Source organism: Bombina bombina, chromosome 7, assembly GCF_027579735.1.
Source record: "Bombina bombina isolate aBomBom1 chromosome 7, aBomBom1.pri, whole genome shotgun sequence".
In the NCBI taxonomy this organism is placed as follows: domain Eukaryota; kingdom Metazoa; phylum Chordata; class Amphibia; order Anura; family Bombinatoridae; genus Bombina; species Bombina bombina.
Genome location: NC_069505.1, coordinates 440,790,630 through 440,809,641, shown reverse-complemented (window position 1 = coordinate 440,809,641; position 19,012 = coordinate 440,790,630). Strand labels below are relative to the sequence as shown.

The 19,012-nt window shown below is 38.6% G+C and overlaps 1 protein-coding gene across 9 annotated transcripts in view; it reads left to right on the top strand.

Annotated features, from left to right (window-relative positions):
- RBFOX2 (RNA binding fox-1 homolog 2) overlaps positions 1-19,012 on the top strand; it is a 554,363-nt gene that overhangs the window by 122,213 nt on the left and 413,138 nt on the right. For all 9 annotated transcript variants that reach the window (XM_053721361.1, XM_053721363.1, XM_053721364.1 and 6 more), the window contains exon 3: positions 15,858-15,908. In XM_053721361.1, the coding sequence (XP_053577336.1) occupies positions 15,858-15,908 (51 nt within the window). The remainder of the gene's footprint in view (positions 1-15,857; positions 15,909-19,012) is intronic.

Sequence of the window (19,012 nt, the reverse complement as noted above, 5' to 3'; positions counted from 1 at the left end):
AGACACCACAACAAACTTTATAACACTAGTGCAGATACAAAGTTACACCCCCTTCATGAATTTTAAAGGGGAATGTATAATGCATGTAAATTTCAAAGGCTACAATTAAATACCTAGATACATTTAATATACAACTAAACTATACAATATAGCATATTACAATTTCCAAATTTTTGGAAGTTACTTGATACATAATGATATACAGCATTAAGCTTATAGCTTAACTTTTACACTGAAAAACACTTATGTGAACATATCAAGATGCTCACTTCTAAGCACACATATATTTTAGCAGTGTATTGTGTAGTAAGGAATATTTACAGAAAACAAGAAAATTCAATTTTTTCATTCAAACCAAGGGGAGAGAGGGTGTTAAGTCTGTACATCCAGCGTGACTCGTGCTGGAGCAATAGTTGGTCAATATTACCTCCTCGCCTCCTTGGCTTGATATGCTCAATACCCAGTACTCTAAGGAGAGAAAAATCAGAATTATGCATTTTTTGGAAATGTCTGGCAACTGGACTGTCCGACTCCTTGTCCTTAATGCTATCTCTGTGTTCCCTCACCCTTTCTTTTAATTCTCGTGTCGTTTTCCCAATGTAGAATTTGGGACACGAACAGTGTAACATATAAATTACATTTGTGGTGTTGCAGACTATTCTTTCATTTATGTGGTAAGACCTTTCTGAATATTCAGTGCAAAAATTTGAGGCTTTAACAATGTACTTGCAGTACACACATCTGCCACAAGGTTCGCAACCCTTCCTAGTTTGTGCCTGTGTTAGCCAATTTTTTGGGGTATCTCTTTGGAACTCACTATGGACTAATTTATCTTTGATACTGGGTGCTCTTTTGGCTGTAAGCAGTGGATATTCAGAAATATATTTGGCAATTGAACTATCATTAGATAGAATGTGCCAATGTTTGTTAAGGATGTTACGCAATTTATTCCAATGGGAATTATATTTAGTTATAAGACGAATTTCAGTCTCTTCCTTAGGCTTTTCAGTTGCTCTATATAATAATTCATTTCTGGGTTTCTGCCTAGCCCTAAGCCATCCTTTCCTTACTTGATTTTTAGAGTATCCTCTCTGAAGAAACCTCTGAGCCATCTCACCGGCCTGCTTTTCAAAATCTGGTTCAGTGGAACAGCATCTCTTGAGCCTCAAGAACTGTCCCACTGGAATACCATTTTTTAATGCATCCGGGTGATGACTAGAGCCATATAACAGATTATTAGTTGCTGTTTCTTTTCGAAACACTTTACTTTTTAATAATCCATTTTCTATAGTCAGTTTGAGATCCAAAAAGGTAGTTTCCTTATTACTTATTTGGTGAGTTAAGAACAAATTTCTGTTGTTTTTGTTCAATATCTCAACATATTTATTGGCCGAAACTTCATCCCCTTTCCACAAGACCAGGATGTCATCCACATAGCGCAGCCATAGGGCGACGTGAGCCTCCACCCATATATCTAATTCCTGGAAGACATCAACTGCCTCCCAGACGCCCAGATGGAGACAGGCATAGGTGGGGGCGCACGCCGCACCCATGGCTGTGCCTCTTAACTGTCTATAAAATTTGCCATCAAACATAAATATGTTATTAGTTAACACAAATTCCAACAATTTGAGTACTAAGGTAGTGTTGTCACTGTACTCTTCTCCACGTAGTTTAAGGAAATATTCGGCTGCTTCCATGCCTACCTTATGTGGGATAGAAGAGTACAGTGACTCCACATCAAGAGTAAGCAGGAGCATATCTGGCTCCATTTTAATCTTATCCAATTTTCTTAAAACATCCCCCGTGTCTTGCACATAGGAGGACAATTCAGTTAACAAGATTTTTCATAGATTTGTCTAGTGACAGCCTAAATTAGGCTGTCACTAGACAAATCTATGAAAAATCTTGTGATGATCTATTCATCATTCTGAGGCAAGCAAAAGAGTCAGGGTTAATAACTAAAAAAGAATTTGAATTTCTAAATCCGACTCACCCAGTAGCACCTACTTTTTACTGCATCCCCAAAGTGCACAAAAGCATCACACATCCACCGGGACGTCCCATAGTGTCGGGCATTGGGGGACCCACAGAAGGGATAAGTAGATATGTAGATTTTTTTCTACGTCCCATCTTAACTGAATTGTCCTCCTATGTGCAAGACACGGGGGATGTTTTAAGAAAATTGGATAAGATTAAAATGGAGCCAGATATGCTCCTGCTTACTCTTGATGTGGAGTCACTGTACTCTTCTATCCCCAAAGTGCACAAAAGCATCACACATCCACCGGGACGTCCCATAGTGTCGGGCATTGGGGGACCCACAGAAGGGATAAGTAGATATGTAGATTTTTTTCTACGTCCCATCTTAACTGAATTGTCCTCCTATGTGCAAGACACGGGGGATGTTTTAAGAAAATTGGATAAGATTAAAATGGAGCCAGATATGCTCCTGCTTACTCTTGATGTGGAGTCACTGTACTCTTCTATCCCACATAAGGTAGGCTTGGAAGCAGCCGAATATTTCCTTAAACTACGTGGAGAAGAGTACAGTGACAACACTACCTTAGTACTCAAATTGTTGGAATTTGTGTTAACTAATAACATATTTATGTTTGATGGCAAATTTTATAGACAGTTAAGAGGCACAGCCATGGGTGCGGCGTGCGCCCCCACCTATGCCTGTCTCCATCTGGGCGTCTGGGAGGCAGTTGATGTCTTCCAGGAATTAGATATATGGGTGGAGGCTCACGTCGCCCTATGGCTGCGCTATGTGGATGACATCCTGGTCTTGTGGAAAGGGGATGAAGTTGCGGCCAATAAATTTGTTGAGATATTGAACAAAAACAACAGAAATTTGTTCTTAACTCACCAAATAAGTAATAAGGAAACTACCTTTTTGGATCTCAAACTGACTATAGAAAATGGATTATTAAAAAGTAAAGTGTTTCGAAAAGAAACAGCAACTAATAATCTGTTATATGGCTCTAGTCATCATCCGGATGCGTTAAAAAATGGTATTCCAGTGGGACAGTTCTTGAGGCTCAAGAGATGCTGTTCCACTGAACCAGATTTTGAAAAGCAGGCCGGTGAGATGGCTCAGAGGTTTCTTCAGAGAGGATACTCTAAAAATCAAGTAAGGAAATGATGGCTTAGGGCTAGGCAGAAACCCAGAAATGAATTATTATATAGAGCAACTGAAAAGCCTAAGGAAGAGACTGAAATTCGTCTTATAACTAAATATAATTCCCATTGGAATAAATTGCGTAACATCCTTAACAAACATTGGCACATTCTATCTAATGATAGTTCAATTGCCAAATATATTTCTGAAAATGATAGTTCAATTGCCAAATATATTTCTGAATATCCACTGCTTACAGCCAAAAGAGCACCCAGTATCAAAGATAAATTAGTCCATAGTGAGTTCCAAAGAGATACCCCAAAAAATTGGCTAACACAGGCACAAACTAGGAAGGGTTGCGAACCTTGTGGCAGATGTGTGTACTGCAAGTACATTGTTAAAGCCTCAAATTTTTGCACTGAATATTCAGAAAGGTCTTACCACATAAATGAAAGAATAGTCTGCAACACCACAAATGTAATTTATATGTTACACTGTTCGTGTCCCAAATTCTACATTGGGAAAACGACACGAGAATTAAAAGAAAGTGTGAGGGAACACAGAGATAGCATTAAGGACAAGGAGTCGGACAGTCCAGTTGCCAGACATTTCCAAAAAATGCATAATTCTGATTTTTCTCTCCTTAGAGTACTGGGTATTGAGCATATCAAGCCAAGGAGGAGAGGAGGTAATATTGACCAACTATTGCTCCAGCACGAGTCACGCTGGATGTACAGACTTAACACCCTCTCTCCCCTTGGTTTGAATGAAAAAATTGAATTTTCTTGTTTTCTGTAAATATTACTTAGTACACAATACACTGCTAAAATATATGTGTGCTTAGAAGTGAGCATCTTGATATGTTCACATAAGTGTTTTTCAGTGTAAAAGTTAAGCTATAAGCTTAATGCTGTATATCATTATGTATCAAGTAACTTCCAAAAATTTGGAAATTGTAATATGCTATATTGTATAGTTTAGTTGTATATTAAATGTATCTAGGTATTTAATTGTAGCCATTGAAATTTACATGCATTATACATTCCCCTTTAAAATTCATGAAGGGGGTGTAACTTTGTATCTGCACTAGTGTTATAAAGTTTGTTGTGGTGTCTAATCAGACACATCTGATGAAGCCCTGAGTTCAGCCCGGAAAGGGGGAGGGGCGAAACGCGTAATGTTTTGAACAAGACACAGTGTGGAGGACGCCAGCATGGTGGATTTGCTGTGAATCTGGCGATATCAAGTTCGGATATCTGAGCAAGTGAAGAGCTGCATAGGCGGAATACACCGCTGTAAGTCACACCACGGATGAGATCCTGTCAGGTAATACCGTAGAGTGTGTGAAGAGAGCGAAGGTAAGCCATGCAGTAATAAGTCTTGCACTCTGAAATTTTGAAGTTTGGTGTGTCACTTGCACATGGGATTAAGTTTTCAACAGTGAAATTACCACTCTTGGACTCTCATATTATTGTCTCAAATCCGGTACCGGATCAAACATACACCAATGAGATATCAAGGACGGTATTCTGTTTAAACTATAACCGGAGCGTGTTCTTAACACTCAAGTGCCCGGTATTAGGGATGGACTTTCTCATGAGTCGACATTAACCTTGCATATGCTAGCCAACAGATATCAGTAGTGCACTACACCTGTAACTTGTATTTTGTAATTTGATTATTGCCATTTTTCTCAGCAGGTACCTTTTTGGCTATGTTTTTATTAAAATGTATATGTTCAGCAAACCTGTTTAGGATGTCATTTCCAAGTATACTGTAGGGTTGTTTTTGGTGCGGCCAGTTATCCGCTTTAGCTCTTTTAGATTTGTTAGAGCTCTTTTCTAACTGATTTGGTTATATACATTTAGGATTGCCAGCACAATACGCTATACCCTTACAATATCTGTGTGCACCCTATCCCTAGTAAAACTATATATATATATATATATATATATATATATATATAATGTGTGTGTGTTTGTATGTATGTATGTATATATATATATATATATATATATATAATGTGTGTGTGTTTGTATGTATATATATATATATATATATATATATATATAATGTGTGTGTGTTTGTATGTATGTATATATATATATATATATATATATAATTTGTATATGTATGTATGTGTGTATATATGTGTATGTGTATATATATATATATATATATATATATATATATATATATATATATATATATATATATATATATATATACATACACACAGTATATAGTGTGTGTGAGGGTTGTGTGTGTTTCTTTATTGTACAAGGAAACATGACACATGCATGAGATCACAAAAAAAGAACTTGCATAGGACTGCAGAGCATCTCCCGGCACATGTATTCATTCTTCCATGGACAAGTGAAATAATAATGAACCCACCCCAAATGTGTGCCCTAGAAACATTTAGAGAATACAGATTGATTTGAGATCATTTTGTGGGGCCGGCAGGGCAAGAGAGGGCCGGCCGGGCAAGAGAGGGGCGGTGGGGCCGGCCGGGCAAGAGAGGGGCGGCGGGGCCAGCTATAGATGAGAGGGGCCGGCTGTAAAAGAGAGGAGCCACAGGGCCAGCTGTAGGAGAGGAGCCGGCTGTAGACCGGGGTGATATCACCTGGTTCAGTGACTTAACAATGCCATTCTTCACTTAGCTGTGTGCAGGCAGGGGTTAAACCTGCACTTGTTTATGGTATAATTATATAATTACGGCTGCTGGCAGCTGATCCTTACCTAGGGACTCTGTTTGTCTCTGGAGGCCAGATGTGCCGTGTCTGAGTCCTGAGATCACTGGAACGTTCTACTGGTTTTAGACCAGTGTTGAAACCAGGCTCCCATATGTCTGTCCTGTTCTTATTCTGAGAGAGGTCAGATAGTGTCACAGGCTCTGAGCATCGTTCTGTGACAAGTGATAGAAGTTTAGATGGAGCTGGGTCGGCCATCTATTAGAATGGCTTATACCTTACAGCCCGAGTCCTATAAAGTGTGACATTGTACTTTTACCAATTTACAGGTCCCATAGAAAAGTATAACTCTTGTGTGCAGGGGCTGTGGGATGAAGTGCATGTGTTTAGGGTCCCCATATGCCAACTACTAATGTATCTAATATGTGTTTATATGAAAACCGCAGCTCTGGCAGCCGATATTCATGCATAGTGTGGTGAAGTGATTACTGCACATGGCCATAACCAAAAGCATTCTCTTATACTGATGACTAAATAAAAAGTAGTGGCGTAACCAGAACAGAAATGTGAGAGGGGAATGGTCAAATTGGCGTGTTGGCAACAAATCCCCTCCCTCCCTGGCACCGACCAGGCTGTAGGCACGACACAGCACCAACCAAATTCTTTTTTATGAAAACTCTATAGATAGTTTCTTTCATGTAATTAACAAGAGTCCATGAGCTAGTGACGTATGGGATATACATTCCTACCAGGAGGGGCAAAGTTTCCCAAACCTTAAAATGCCTATAAATACACCCCTCACCACACCCACAAATCAGTTTTTACAAACTTTGCCTCCAAGGGAGGTGGTGAAGTAAGTTTGTGCTAGATTCTACGTTGATATGCGCTCCGCAGCAAGTTGGAGCCCGGTTTTCCTCTCAGCGTGCAGTGAATGTCAGAGGGATGTGAAGAGAGTATTGCCTATTGAATGCAGTGATCTCCTTCTACGGGGTCTATTTCATAAGGTTCTCTGTTATCGGTCGTAGAGATTCATCTCTTACCTCCCTTTTCAGATCGACGATATACTCTTATATTTACCATTTCCTCTACTGATTCTCGTTTCAGTACTGGTTTGGCTTTCTACAAACATGTAGATGAGTGTCCTGGGGTAAGTAAGTCTTATTTTCTGTGACACTCTAAGCTATGGTTGGGCACTTTATTTATAAAGTTCTAAATATATGTATTCAAACATTTATTTGCCTTGACTCAGAATGTTCAACTTTCCTTATTTTCAGACAGTCAGTTTCATATTTGGGATTATGCATTGAATTATCATATTTTTCTTACCTCAAAAATTTGACTTTTTCCCTGTGGGCTGTTAGGCTCGCGGGGGCTGAAAATGCTTCATTTTATTGCGTCATTCTTGGCGCGGACTTTTTTGGCGCAAAAATTCTTTTCCGTTTCCGGCGTCATACGTGTCGCCGGAAGTTGCGTCATTTTTTGACGTTATTTTGCGCCAAAGATGTCGGCGTTCCGGATGTGGCGTCATTTTTGGCGCCAAAAGCATTTAGGCGCCAAATAATGTGGGCGTCTTATTTGGCGCTAAAAAATATGGGCGTCGCTTTTGTCTCCACATTATTTCAGTCTCATTTTTCATTTGCTTCTGGTTACTAGAAGCTTGATATTTGGCATTCTTTCCCATTCCTGAAACTGTCTTATAAGGAATTTGATCTATTTTGCTTTATATGTTGTTTTTCTCTTACATATTGCAAGATGTCTCACGTTGCATCTGAGCCAGAAGATACTACAGGAAAATCACTGCCTGCTGGATCTACCAAAGCTAAGTGTATCTGCTGTAAACTTTTGGTAGCTATTCCTCCAGCTGTTGTTTGTAATAATTGTCATGACAAACTTGTTAAAGCAGATAATATTTCCTTTAGTAATGTACCATTGCCTGTTGCAGTTCCCTCAACATCTAAGGTGCAGAATGTTCCTGATAACATAAGAGATTTTGTTTCTGAATCCATAAAGAAGGCTTTGTCTGTTATTTCTCCTTCTAGTAAACGTAAAAAGTCTTTTAAATCTTCTCTCTCTACAGATGAATTTTTAAATGAACACCATCATTCTGATTCTTTGGACTCTTCTGGTTCAGAGGATTCTATCTCAGAGATTGATGCTGATAAATCTTCATATTTATTTAAGATGGAATTTATTCGCTCTTTACTTAAAGAAGTACTAATTGCTTTAGAAATAGAGGATTCTAGTCCTCTTGATACTAATTCTATACGTTTGGATAAGGTTTTTAAAGCTCCTGCGGTTATTCCAGAAGTTTTTCCTGTTCCTAATGCTATTTCTGCAGTAATTTCCAAAGAATGGGATAAATTGGGTAATTCATTTACTCCTTCTAAACGTTTTAAGCAATTATATCCTGTTCCGCCTGACAGGTTAGAATTTTGGGACAAAATCCCTAAAGTTGATGGGGCTATTTCTACCCTTGCTAAACGTACGACCATTCCTACGTCAGATGGTACCTCGTTTAAGGATCCTTTAGATAGAAAAATTGAATCTTTTCTAAGAAAAGCTTATCTGTGTTCAGGTAATCTTCTTAGACCTGCTATATCATTGGCTGATGTTGCTGCAGCTTCAACTTTTTGGTTGGAAACTCTAGCGCAACAAGTAACAATCGTGATTCTCATGATATTATTATTCTTCTCCAGCATGCTAATAATTTTATCTGTGATGCCATTTTTGATATTATTAGAGTTGATGTTAGGTTTATGTCTCTGGCTATCTTAGCCAGAAGAGCTTTATGGCTTAAGACTTGGAATGCTGATATGGCTTCTAAATCAACTCTACTTTCCATTTCTTTCCAGGGAAACAAATTATTTGGTTCTCAGTTGGATTCTATTATTTCAACTGTTACTGGTGGGAAAGGAACTTTTTTACCACAGGATAAAAAATCTAAAGGTAAAAACAGGGCTAACAATCGTTTTCGTTCCTTTCGTTTCAACAAAGAACAAAAGCCTGATCCTTCGTCCTCAGGAGCAGTTTCAGTTTGGAAACCATCTCCAGTCTGGAATAAATCCAAGCCTGCTAGAAAGGCAAAGCCTGCTTCTAAGTTCACATGAAGGTACGGCCCTCATTCCAGTTCAGCTGGTAGGGGGCAGGTTACGTTTTTTCAAAGAAATTTGGATCAATTCTGTTCACAATCTTTGGATTCAGAACATTGTTTCAGAAGGGTACAGAATTGGTTTCAAGATGAGACCTCCTGCAAAGAGATTTTTTCTTTCCCGTGTCCCAGTAAATCCAGTGAAAGCTCAAGCATTTCTGAATTGTGTTTCAGATCTAGAGTTGGCTGGAGTAATTATGCCAGTTCCAGTTCCGGAACAGGGGATGGGGTTTTATTCAAATCTCTTCATTGTACCAAAGAAGGAGAATTCCTTCAGACCAGTTCTGGATCTAAAATTATTGAATCGTTATGTAAGGATACCAACGTTCAAGATGGTAACTGTAAGGACTATATTGCCTTTTGTTCAGCAAGGGAATTATATGTCCACAATAGATTTACAGGATGCATATCTGCATATTCCGATTCATCCAGATCATTATCAGTTCCTGAGATTCTCTTTTCTAAACAAGCATTACCAATTTGTGGCTCTACCGTTTGGCCTTGCTACAGCTCCAAGAATTTTCACAAAAATTCTCGGTGCCCTTCTGTCTGTAATCAGAGAACAGGGTATTGTGGTATTTCCTTATTTGGACGATATCTTGGTACTTGCTCAGTCTTTACATTTAGCAGAGTCTCATACGAATCGACTTGTGTTGTTTCTTCAAGATCATGGTTGGAGGATCAATTTACCAAAAAGTTCTTTGATTCCTCAAACAAGGGTAACCTTTCTGGGTTTCCAGATAGATTCAGTGTCCATGACTCTGTCTTTAACAGACAAGAGACGTCTAAAATTGATTACAGCTTGTCGAAACCTTCAGTCTCAATCATTCCCTTCGGTAGCCTTATGCATGGAAATTCTAGGTCTTATGACTGCTGCATCGGACGCGATCCCCTTTGCTCGTTTTCACATGCGACCTCTTCAGCTCTGTATGCTGAACCAATGGTGCAGGGATTACACGAAGATATATCAATTGATATCTTTAAAACCGATTGTTCGACACTCTCTAACGTGGTGGACAGATCACCATCGTTTAATTCAGGGGGCTTCTTTTGTTCTTCCGACCTGGACTGTAATTTCAACAGATGCAAGTCTCACAGGTTGGGGAGCTGTGTGGGGATCTCTGACGGCACAAGGAGTTTGGGAATCTCAGGAGGTGAGATTACCGATCAATATTTTGGAACTCCGTGCAATTTTCAGAGCTCTTCAGTTTTGGCCTCTTCTGAAGAGAGAATCGTTCATTTGTTTTCAGACAGACAATGTCACAACTGTGGCATACATCAATCATCAAGGAGGGACTCACAGTCCTCTGGCTATGAAAGAAGTATCTCGAATTTTGGTTTGGGCGGAATCCAGCTCCTGTCTAATCTCTGCGGTTCATATCCCAGGTGTAGACAATTGGGAAGCGGATTATCTCAGTCGCCAAACGTTGCATCCGGGCGAATGGTCTCTTCACCCAGAGGTATTTCTTCAGATTGTTCAAATGTGGGGGCTCCCAGAGATAGATCTGATGGCCTCTCATCTAAACAAGAAACTTCCCAGGTATCTGTCCAGATCCCGGGATCCTCAGGCGGAGGCAGTGGATGCATTATCACTTCCTTGGAAGTATCATCCTGCCTATATCTTTCCGCCTCTAGTTCTTCTTCCAAGAGTAATCTCCAAGATTCTGAGGGAATGCTCGTTTGTTCTGCTAATAGCTCCGGCATGGCCTCACAGGTTTTGGTATGCGGATCTTGTCCGGATGGCATCTTGCCAACCATGGACTCTTCCGTTAAGACCAGACCTTCTGTCGCAAGGTCCTTTTTTCCATCCGGATCTGAAATCCTTAAATTTAAAGGTATGGAGATTGAACGCTTGATTCTTGGTCAAAGAGGTTTCTCTGACTCCGTGATTAATACTATGTTACAGGCTCGTAAATCTGTATCTCGAGAGATATATTATAGAGTCTGGAAGACTTATATTTCTTGGTGTCTTTCTCATCATTTTTCTTGGCATTCTTTTAGAATACCGAGAATTTTACAGTTTCTTCAGGATGGTTTAGATAAGGGTTTGTCCGCAAGTTCTTTGAAAGGACAAATCTCCGCTCTTTCTGTTCTTTTTCACAGAAAGATTGCTATTCTTCCTGATATTCATTGTTTTGTACAAGCTTTGGTTCGTATAAAACCTGTCATTAAGTCAATTTCTCCTCCTTGGAGTTTGAATTTGGTTCTGGGAGCTCTTCAAGCTCCTCCGTTTGAACCTATGCATTCATTGGACATTAAATTACTTTCTTGGAAAGTTTTGTTCCTTTTGGCCATCTCTTCTGCTAGAAGAGTTTCTGAATTATCTGCTCTTTCTTGTGAGTCTCCTTTTCTGATTTTTCATCAGGATAAGGCGGTGTTGCGAACTTCTTTTGAATTTTTACCTAAGGTTGTGAATTCCAACAACATTAGTAGAGAAATTGTGGTTCCTTCATTATGTCCTAATCCTAAGAATTCTAAGGAGAAATCGTTGCATTCTTTGGATGTTGTTAGAGCTTTGAAATATTATGTTGAAGCTACGAAATCTTTCCGTAAGACTTCTAGTCTATTTGTTATCTTTTCCGGTTCTAGAAAAGGCCAGAAAGCTTCTGCCATTTCTTTGGCATCTTGGTTGAAATCTTTAATTCATCTTGCCTATGTTGAGTCGGGTAAAATTCCGCCTCAGAGAATTACAGCTCATTCTACTAGGTCAGTATCTACTTCCTGGGCGTTTAGGAATGAAGCTTCGGTTGACCAGATCTGCAAAGCAGCAACTTGGTCCTCTTTGCATACTTTTACTAAATTCTACCATTTTGATGTATTTTCTTCTTCTGAAGCAGTTTTTGGTAGAAAAGTTCTTCAGGCAGCGATTTCAGTTTGAATCTTCTGCTTATGTTTTTCGTTAAACTTTATTTTGGGTGTGGATTATTTTCAGCAGGAATTGGCTGTCTTTATTTTATCCCTCCCTCTCTAGTGACTCTTGTGTGGAAAGATCCACATCTTGGGTAGTCATTATCCCATACGTCACTAGCTCATGGACTCTTGTTAATTACATGAAAGAAAACATAATTTATGTAAGAACTTACCTGATAAATTCATTTCTTTCATATTAACAAGAGTCCATGAGGCCCACCCCTTTTTTTGTGGTGGTTATGATTTTTTTGTATAAAGCACAATTATTCCAATTCCTTATTTTATATGCTTCGCACTTTTTTTCTTATCACCCCACTTCTTGGCTATTCGTTAAACTGATTTGTGGGTGTGGTGAGGGGTGTATTTATAGGCATTTTAAGGTTTGGGAAACTTTGCCCCTCCTGGTAGGAATGTATATCCCATACGTCACTAGCTCATGGACTCTTGTTAATATGAAAGAAATGAATTTATCAGGTAAGTTCTTACATAAATTATGTTTTTCTGATTAAGTTACATTACGGACTGAAACAAGGATTCATTTTCATTAATGTAACATGAGGCTGTATATTCATGGCTGTAATATTTAATAATTTTTGTAAATTAATGCCATTCATCAATTTACAATGTCTTTCTCTCCCAGAGGTTTCTGTAAGATTATTTTGGGCATTTCTTTCTATCAAGAAGATATTATCACATATTCTTAATTTTATGGGTCTGAAAACTGTGAAATAGTGTCTGCAAAAATAACATGACTCTTCTTCATAGCAAAAATATTATAATATAAACATACAAAGTTAAGAAATAGATATTTATCCTACTGTTCCTCTGCAAATCTATGTACACAGAATCAACCCCTTCCTGACAGGACTCATTTGTCTACATAGAAAAGAAGTTCACATATAAACAAATAAGTAAAAATGTAAATGATGCAATCGCATGATTTAAATGATGGGATCAAGTCAGGGGGGAGTTTCTATGACGCTAGACGCGGCCTAGGAAGCGGCTGTGGCTTCAGTACAGCCAAAGGGCTAGGGCGTTCCATACCGTCCTAACGGCAGGAAGGGGTTAATACGTTTTAAGTAGATTGTTTAGAGTGGAATAAATCTGCACAAGGACCTAAGTGTGAGGAGGGAGTGGCAAGCAGTAAAAATTAAAGTGAAACCTATAATGTTGTTTTATTTAAAGAGACCGTAAACCTAAAACATGTTACATCATTTCATAATGATCTATGTATTTCCAATGTTATATAGCTAAATACATAATTTTCTGATATACCTGAAAAAAGAATCTGAAAAGTTATTTTTCCAAAAATTATTTTTTTTTTAATGTAGAAAATCATGATTTAAATGAGGTCTTTCAGATTAGTTATTTAAATTGTGGCTTAAATCGATTTTATTTCATTCAAATCCACCCTGGTTGGCTCGGCACAGACCTTTCCGTCTCCCAGGGCTCGGGTAAATGCGCTTGTTGCATCTGCAGCTAAAACTGTTGTCAGCCACATCTTCTGACCCTCCACTCACTGTGCGCCACACAAATGCAGAGACCTAACAAACAGAGAGTTACACAGGACCAGGGAGCAAGCATCGGCCAGATAAACCCCCTGGAGCTCCAGAATGAATTCCAGATGTGGCTTTTACAAAGCTTGCTTTGTTCCAAGTTTAGCTCTCTCCTAACTCGGGTCTGCTTCACCTCTTCCTGCTCAGAAAGCACAGCTTTTTATTCTCTCTCTTTTTCCCCCAAAGAGCGAAACATACATCAGAGCTCCAGCTCACACTATGCACTATTACACACTAGCGATGAGCACCATTACACACTAGGGATAAGCACTATTACACACTAGCGATGAGCACCATTACACACTAGAGATGAGCACCATTACACACTAGCAATGAGCACCATTACACACTAGCGATGAGCACCATTACACACTAGGGATAAGCACCATTACACACTAGCGATGAGCACCATTACACACTAGGGATGAGCACTATTACACACTAGCGATGAGCGCCATTACACACTAGCGATGAGCACCATTACACACTAGGGATAAGCACCATTACACACTAGCGATGAGCACCATTACACACTAGGGATAAGCACTATTACACACTAGCGATGAGCACCATTACACACTAGCGATGAGCACCATTACACACTAGGGATGAGCACTATTACACACTAGGGATGAGCGCCATTACACACTAGGGATGAGCACTATTACACACTAGCGATGAGCACCATTACACACTAGGGATAAGCACCATTACACACTAGCGATGAGCACCGTTACACACTACTAGGGATACGCACCATTACACACTAGGGATACTCACCATTGCGCGCTAGGGGTGAGCAGTACCGCGCGCTAGGGGTGAGCAGTATCGCAAAATGAAGTAGAGTCTGTTCTCCTGCCTGGTTGCCAAACCTCAGTCATTACTAAGTGAATTCTGCAGACTAGGATACAGACTTGGCTAACACCATAATTGTTTCCATCACATTACTAGCACTACTGTATTTTCTGGGGTTGATGTGGATGTATCTGTTTTATATAAAAACACAAGCTCTTTATACCTACAAACCTGTTGCTTGCGCTCCTATTTGTGATCACTTTTCATTCCAATGTGCCAGAAATGTTCCGTGGTCCTTAGGCTGGGCAAGCTTGCTTTAAACTGACACGTACTGTGTTGTAGGTAAAAAAAAATAGTAGTTTTAGATTCACATGATCTATACAAATGAACATACTGTGTAACTAATTTATAAACCACGGATTTATTTATGTGGCACTTAATGCAATTTCATTGGACAGCAAATTAAAGCAAATACAAAATCATTTTCACAATTTGCCATCTCAATGACACAATGTCACTTGTTTGGGATCTAAATCAGGGCTCTGAAAGTCCAGGCTGCTTTGCCACATAGTTTATTTTCTGGCACCTAACACTTTGTATGTAAATATATTTTCATTTATCCAAACACGCTTATTTGATTCCTAGACAGCCATGCAACTCCTAAATTTTAATTATATTTGTAAAGTCAAGACCTAAAAATTGTGGTTAGACCTAGCTCATGTTTAATGACTTATACTTATTTCATTGCATGCTTATGCTAGATGGGCAATTATACAGTCTTGTAACTCACTAGGTACAGCGGGTATATGACAAGGTTGAATGGTGACCTTACTTGCCCCTCACATTTGATGGTAGATGTCTTGACCCTTGACCCTGTTTTAAATTTTGTTGGATTGGTTAGTCGTGGCCTTGTCTTACATTGTGCGTCATAGTTATTCTTGGCTTGTAAGCTAGTAGTCTTTTTTTCAGTTTGTTGGGTGGGTTAGTCTTGGCCCTGATTTACCTTGGGTTGGTCTTGGTCAAGTTTAGCTTGGGTTGGTCCTTGACCCTATTTTACCTCAAGTTTGGTGGGTTGTCTTGGCTCTGTCTTTCCGTAGGTGGTTGTTCTTTAACCTCGGGTTGGGAGGGTTGGTCTTGGTCCTGTCTTTCCTTGGTTTGGGTGGGTTGGTCTTGGCCCTGTTTTTACCTTGTTTTGGGTGGGTTGGTCTTGGCCCTGTTTTTACCTTGGTTTGGGTGGGTTGGTCTTGGCCCTGTTTTTACCTTGGTTTGGGTGGGTAGTCTTGGCCCTGTTTTTTTCATTGGTTAGGGCGGGTTGTCCTTGGCCCTGTTTTTTCATTGGTTAGGGCGGGTTGGTCTTGGCCTTGTTTTACCTTGGTTTGGGTGGGTTGGTCTTGGCCCTGTTTTTTCATTGGTTTGGGTGGGTTGGTCTTGGTCCTGTTTTTTTCTTGGGTTGGGTTGGTCTTGGCCCTGTTGGTTAGTCTTGACACTGTCTTCTCTCTGGTTGGGTTGGTCAGAACTTGTCTGCATATTGGTTTACCATTTAACTTTGTGTGGGACATGGGTGGATGATAACTGAATACAAAGTTTACAAAAATGTGGTAATCTAATTTACACCTCTTTTTATCTGGCAGTGTCTCTCCATGACACCAGTGTTCCAAAGATTCTCGTCTGAAAATGTCCAGGTAAGAATTAAGAATGTGTGACTTTATCAATATGTCTAGCAGGTTTCCTAGGGATTACACTCACAGAGGTGTCAGTCCGACTGTAGTATATGCTTTTAAATCTATATGTTTACAGTACAAGTGGTTGTATGGGAGGTGACATTGTGACATGTGATGTCAAATCTAGTGCAAAGCTTGACTGATATCAGATGTAGGAGCAGGATTAGGATGTTTGCATAAAGATATATGAAGGATAATCTATATTATCAGCCAGTGGTATCATTCTAGGAAACACCTAAGCTTTGTACAGATATGTCCAAATTACAGCCACGTTCACTGGATTCTTGATGATAAATCTTATGTATTCTAGAAGTGATGTCACCAGTGTCCATTCACTCGAGCTGTTTAATGCCTTTAGTCGAGTGCTTCAGGAATGCGGCTCTTTAGTATGAGTCATTATTAAGCTTAGTGACATCAGTGATACTTAAAGGTACATCAAACCCAAAATGTTTCTTACATGATTCAGACAGAGCATACAATTTTTAAACAACTTTCTAATTTACTTCTATAATCTGATCTGTTTCATTCTCTTGGTATAATTTGTTGGCGGAGCAGCAATGCACTACTAGTTTCTAACTGAACACATGGGTGAGCCAATCACAATCAATTTATATATATATATGCAGCGACCAATCAACAGCTAGAACCTAGTTTCTCTGCTGCTCATGAATTTGCCTAGATAAACCTTTCAGCAAAGGATAACAAGAGAAGGAAGCAAATTAAATAATAGAAGTAAATTGGAAAGTTGTTGAAAATTGTATTCTCTATCTGAATCATGAAAGAACATTTTTCATGTCCCTTTAAGTGTAAATACCTTGCATATATTATCCATTAAATTGTCATTCTGCTCTGTCAGAGATTTCTCTACATGACTTACATTGTATTCAGATTAAAACCACGTATAACCAATAAATGGCAGCGACCAGTGATTATGAAATGTATTAAAACATTTCTAAACAAATTCATCACCTTCAACATTTATTCTAAAAAAAAATTCCCCTCAGTAAAATGTCTTTTTGCTTGATAATCACATATGCTGTATGAATGTGAACAATTTCCTGAGTGACTTTTTCTCTGTAGTACTTGGTGCTTGTCCTATTCGGAGGATTATGATGAAGCCTAAATGTTACAGCCATTTTGTTACGGGTAACTGATGAACTAGGTAGGTAACAAGTCAAGTGATTAAACACAACACAAGTACAGTGGCACTACAGTGACTTGCTTTTCTGTAATTATAACATTAGATAGGATGATATATGTTCATCTTAATAACTGTTTGTTAGAAAAGTGGTGCTGTGCAGTAGGGAATATAGTACAACAAGAGGAAAGAACCTCACAAATGACTGCACTACTAGCACTCTTAGCCTGGACTAGGTATGAGAAATTGGAAAATTCAAAAATAACTTTTATTAGAAAATCTTAAAATAAGGACTCAACGTTAAAAACAACCAAAGAACTGTTGGGCAATATCCTGTATCTATAAATCAGCCTTTGATATGTTATAGGTAATTGCAGGATAGTGCAAATGCGGTTAAAGCTTTACCATGAGATACCTGTTGCAGATAAATACAACTATGTTAAATAATTTCCAATAACTGCAATTAGATTTATTATGTAAAAATATGTATTCACGTGGTTATCATACACATACAATATGTATTTAGGTGGCACTTGTTTTGTAAGGTAACAGCTAATGGTATCATAGAAATGCTTGAATGTCATTAAGTTGTCATAGGTAATGCTGCCTTATTTATCTCAGTTACTTCTGTCATACATATAATATAAGTCCAAGATAGTGTATAACATATATACGAGCTACAGGCAGTTTAAAGGTTCTATAGTAAGTACTGATCGTTATTCTGTTCTTGTTATCAGAATAATACTGAACAATCTTATATATGATTGCTAGATTGTTATCGTAGTGTATCCACATATAATAAACTGCAGTTATTATTTTGAGTCAATGGTCGTAGTTCTGCGTAAGGTTATAAGTGATACTTATGTAGCCAAGATTAAATAGTATATTAGATATGATTCTGTGTGTATAGAGACATTTGTCATAATATTATATCTGAATACTATAGCGAGCAGTGTCTATATTTATAGTATATATACTATATATACCTATATAATACCTTGTTATTACTTTCCAGTAAACTATCACTATGGAGGCTAGTAAATATAAAATATAGTATATGCGTGTTTAAACATTATTTCACCAATCGCGTGACTCTGTTCCCAGATTTTCACAATGTCGGTTATGGCAGTGTTGCCTTATGATCTCCAAATCTGGTTAGATGAGTCTTTATTATATTTGTACTATATATCCCCTATAGTTGTGGTTCACAGATATACAATTTACTGTGTCAAAGTCAATCCAGCTTAGTAGTTTTGATATATAGCTAACCAGCTAGGTCTAATAGGGCGTAATTACTGTTTGATATTAGTCTGAAAATAATATTCACAGTAGGAAAACCCTTTATAGCTTGTGGTCCAACCACCCTGGTAATTGGTATAGCACCGTATGTGCGGTCCACCGTTGTGACCACAGGGTATCTATTGCCCGGCTAGTCAGTTTGTTTAAAGGGACATAATACTCATATGCTAAATCACTTGAAACTGATGCAGTATAACTATAAAAAGCTGACAGGAAAATATCACCTGAGCATCTCTATGTAAAAAAGGAAGATATTTTACCTCACAATTTCCTCAGCTCAGCAGAGTAAGTTCTGTGTAAAAAGTTATACTCAGCTGCTCCCAGCTGCAGGTAAAAAAAAAAAAAAAAAAAAGAAGAAATGAACAGCAGCCAATCAGCATCAGCAGTGCTGAGGTCATGAACTCTTACTGTGATCTCATGAGATTTGACTTAACTCTCATGAGATTTCATAGTAAGCTTCCTTTACCTGATTGGTGAAATAATATGAGAGTGCACGATGCTAGTCCCTTCAGATGTCCCAGGACAAACACACTAAAATGCTGCTTAGAAATCCTTTACAATGGGAGGTGGCTACTGAGGAACTTTTGAGGTAAAATATCTTTCTTTTTTACATAGAGATGTTCAGGTG